Here is a 3,442-nt window from a genome sequence, read left to right as displayed (position 1 = left end):
CTAAAAAGATACAAAATGAAACTATGTTAAGATAAAATGATAGAAATAAAAATAAAAAGATACAATGAAAAGAATAAAAAACAAGTAACAAAGGCAAGAGCAATAGTTTCATACAAAAATACGTAAAATATAAAGCTAAAAAAGTACATGAGATGTATATAAAACAACAAACAAAAAACAATACATATACAGAGATAAAATAAACGTCATGAAAGTTAAATTTTTTATTTTTTAAAGTTCTCTCATATCTACTTTCCTATTTTTACGTGTTAATAAATCTCCTATTTATTTTAAATCTAATAGTTTACGTAATTTTTTAAATTAATAACATATACTTATTACAGTCTATTTTATACAATAAATTTTTTTTAATTTCTTTTTGTTCATTTTTATAGAATTTTCTTTTCACTTATATTTAAATAATTTTTAACCCTACCTTAGTTCACTTTTTTTTTTTTTATCTTATTATCTTACACTGTCAAAATATTTTTAGTTTTTTTTTTCTTTTAGCCCTAATGAAGCTTTAGAAAGTAGGGCGAAACATCAGCAAACAAATAGTTACTAACTATTTATTGTTCCTTTTTTGACCACACTCCTGACAATCTCCGGTCAGAATAAATAAACTAAAATTAAACTTAGCTAAAAAATTAGCACATTTATCAACATAATTCTTTTCAATCACTATCTCAAATCCTAAATGAAAAATATATATATAAAATATAAAAATGATCTTCTGAAAGAGCCTGTTTCGTTATTTAATTTTTTTTGTAAGGTTTCAGCACTTGTTACCTGTGGACCAAATCGAGCATCTTATCGATGAAATAAATCATTGAGAAAAAACAGGCAAAAATCGATGAAGAAAATTTTGTTTTATTTGAGCATAATTCAAAAAGTATAAATTTTTGGTAAATTTTGTACTAGAGGTTTGAAAGGTAATTTAATTTCCAATAAAAAATATAAAATAATCATCGAAATTATACCTGGTAGTGCCTAGCTTTAGTATATCTGTCTTTAACTTTGCCATTAGGCCATTTGAATAAAGCAATACCTCTTGTTTGTGATGCTCTTTGCTTTCCTGCCACTTGTCTTCCATTTGCTTGCGAAAAACAGATTCTCGTTGCAGTTCCTCCTTCAGCCTATCCATCACGGACACTTCCTTTTCCAAATCGGACACTCGCCTTTGAGATTCAACCAGCTCACGCTCGTAATTAAGGCACATCTCACAAGCTACATCACAAATATTATTCACAAAAAATAATAATCGTCATTATAAACTGTTCCTCTTTACCACATGGCAGTATAAGATACAAAAAGATGACGATAACAATTAAAAAGCTATTATAATACAAAAACAAAATTAACATAATATAAATGTACCTAATGCTTTCCCTTTTGTTGTTTCCGATTCAAGGTTTGAGTGTTTATTCTCATCGATACTGCCTCCTGTTCAAAAATAAACTAACAAATCAATTTTAAAATAACAAAGATTTGAAATAGCACATTTAAAAATCTAACAATAATATAACCTTTTGGCTTTAAATATAATTTTATTCATTTATAGTAATATATAACCTACAGAACCAATTTTATAAAGATCAATTTTTTGTATACTCTGGTTTCACCCCAGACTGCAGTGTGCAGTATGCCTTTTCAAATCATTGGAATATCCTATTTATTGGCATCCATACATTTTATTTAAGAATTCTGTGATCCGCTAATTTCAAGACTCCGTTTTCTTTCCCGGTAATGTTAAAAAAATTACAAGAATATTATTTATTATACTTAGAGAAGTAATTCGTTCTGAGCAAAGTTCTATTGTGCAAAAAAATAAAAAGGATTTTATCATACTCACTTAAATTACTTTTCAAAATGTAAAAAGGCTTTTTTCGTCAATTATAAAAAATTCTTACATAGGTTATGATTACCTGAATCTATGCCATTTCATTTCCTAACAAGCAGAGCTGATGCTACAGTTTTCGTCAAAATCAGCGATGTGGTTCTTAAGAGCTGATGATAATAACTCCTAAAGGTATTGGCTAAGACACCCAAAAGGAATCATTAGCGGGTTTATAAATACATTTGAGGAGGACCTGATATCTGAGCGGGCTGGAGCGAGGGTCCCAGAGCATTTGGTTCAGAAGGTGTGGGTTCGATTCCCACCTGGGCTGGTCAATATTTATTTCGCGGTGGCCCTGAGAAATGAACCTTGACATTCCCACTCTGGGGCTGTATAGGTCCTCAATGTTGAACCAAAAAAAAAAATTATACATACATACATTCATCAAAATCAGCCACGAAGTTTCAGACTGGTCTCAGAAGTTTATTAAACATTTTTGTACAGGGAACTAAAATTTTTCAAAATATGATCCTTGAGCATCAACACACTGCTTCCAGTATTTTTTCAATTGTTAATAAGTCTACCAGGAACTCTTTGTGCAAAAGGCTTTTGAGAAACAAATTGGAAGCTGCTTTGACAACTACTCAGTATTGTGTTGAATCGCTTTTCGTTTAAGCTCTCTTATATTCAGAGAAAAAAAATAATAAAATAAAGTTGTTGGGAGCTAAATCGGAGCCTAAGGATGGCTTCATGAAGTCAGAAAAAATAATAAAGGTATTCTACAAAATGACGGCTGAGACAGAATGTCTGTAGAATGATTGAATGTATTGATTTTCTCATCGCATTTACTACATTTTCAAAGTCCTAAAATTTTATCGTTCATTTTTGTTTTGTTACAAGGAATCACTCATTAAGAGACAATATTTTCACTAACACAGAAAAGTAATTTTAGCCAATTAGATAAAGTCTAAAAATAAATAAATAAGGAAATCAATATACATATGTTAGTTGGGAAAACCACAATAAATTGGAGAAAATAAAAAATACCTGAAGCTGAGCCCAATTCCTGATTGGCTGACTGAAGATCCTGAAACAAAATCAGATACTAAGTGATAACCAGGTCCCATATGTTTATGCAATTGCATATTTTGTGTTACTACAAGTAAGTTTTTATTATTTTGATATTTTAGTTTAATGAGTGTGTCGTATTATGTTTTTAATCGTTAGGTTTATAACTTGTTTTAATTATTTACATGTTTTGATTTATGAAATTTTATGAAAATAAGAAAAAAATTTGATTTATGAAATTTTATGAAAATAAGAAAAAAATTAATTTTAAATCTCCTCTGGTATTTCTTACTTTATCCATAAAATTTTATAGGCATCTAATATATCTCAGCTGTCTTATTGCATATTTAAAGATTTTTAGCAGTATATTTTATATTTTTTAACACATATTTCACAGGTTCTTTTTTCATGTTATTTATTTTCCTTTATTCTTAATTATTATAATTATTACCCTTTTTCCATCTTTTAGTGTGTACTGTATTTTTATATTTCTTTTTTATCTACTTTCTTTTTTTTTTAACACTTTTTCATTTTACT

General features: G+C 28.3%; 1 protein-coding gene across 1 annotated transcript in view; it reads right to left on the bottom strand.

Moving 5' to 3' along the window:
• Positions 1 to 3,442, bottom strand: part of LOC106677064 (rab GTPase-binding effector protein 1) — a gene marked incomplete in the record, with an annotated part of 26,305 nt that overhangs the window by 13,688 nt on the left and 9,175 nt on the right. The window contains 3 exon segments of the mRNA XM_067050395.1: positions 1,049 to 1,227; positions 1,378 to 1,443; positions 2,885 to 2,924. Of these exon segments, the coding sequence (XP_066906496.1) occupies positions 1,049 to 1,227; positions 1,378 to 1,443; positions 2,885 to 2,924 (285 nt within the window).

Source organism: Halyomorpha halys, unplaced genomic scaffold (assembly GCF_000696795.3).
Source record: "Halyomorpha halys isolate HHAL.00 unplaced genomic scaffold, Hhal_1.1 Scaffold85.1, whole genome shotgun sequence".
Taxonomy (NCBI): Eukaryota; Metazoa; Arthropoda; class Insecta; order Hemiptera; family Pentatomidae; genus Halyomorpha; species Halyomorpha halys.
Note: the sequence above shows the minus strand (reverse complement) of the source record. Positions and strands in the feature narration are given on the sequence as shown.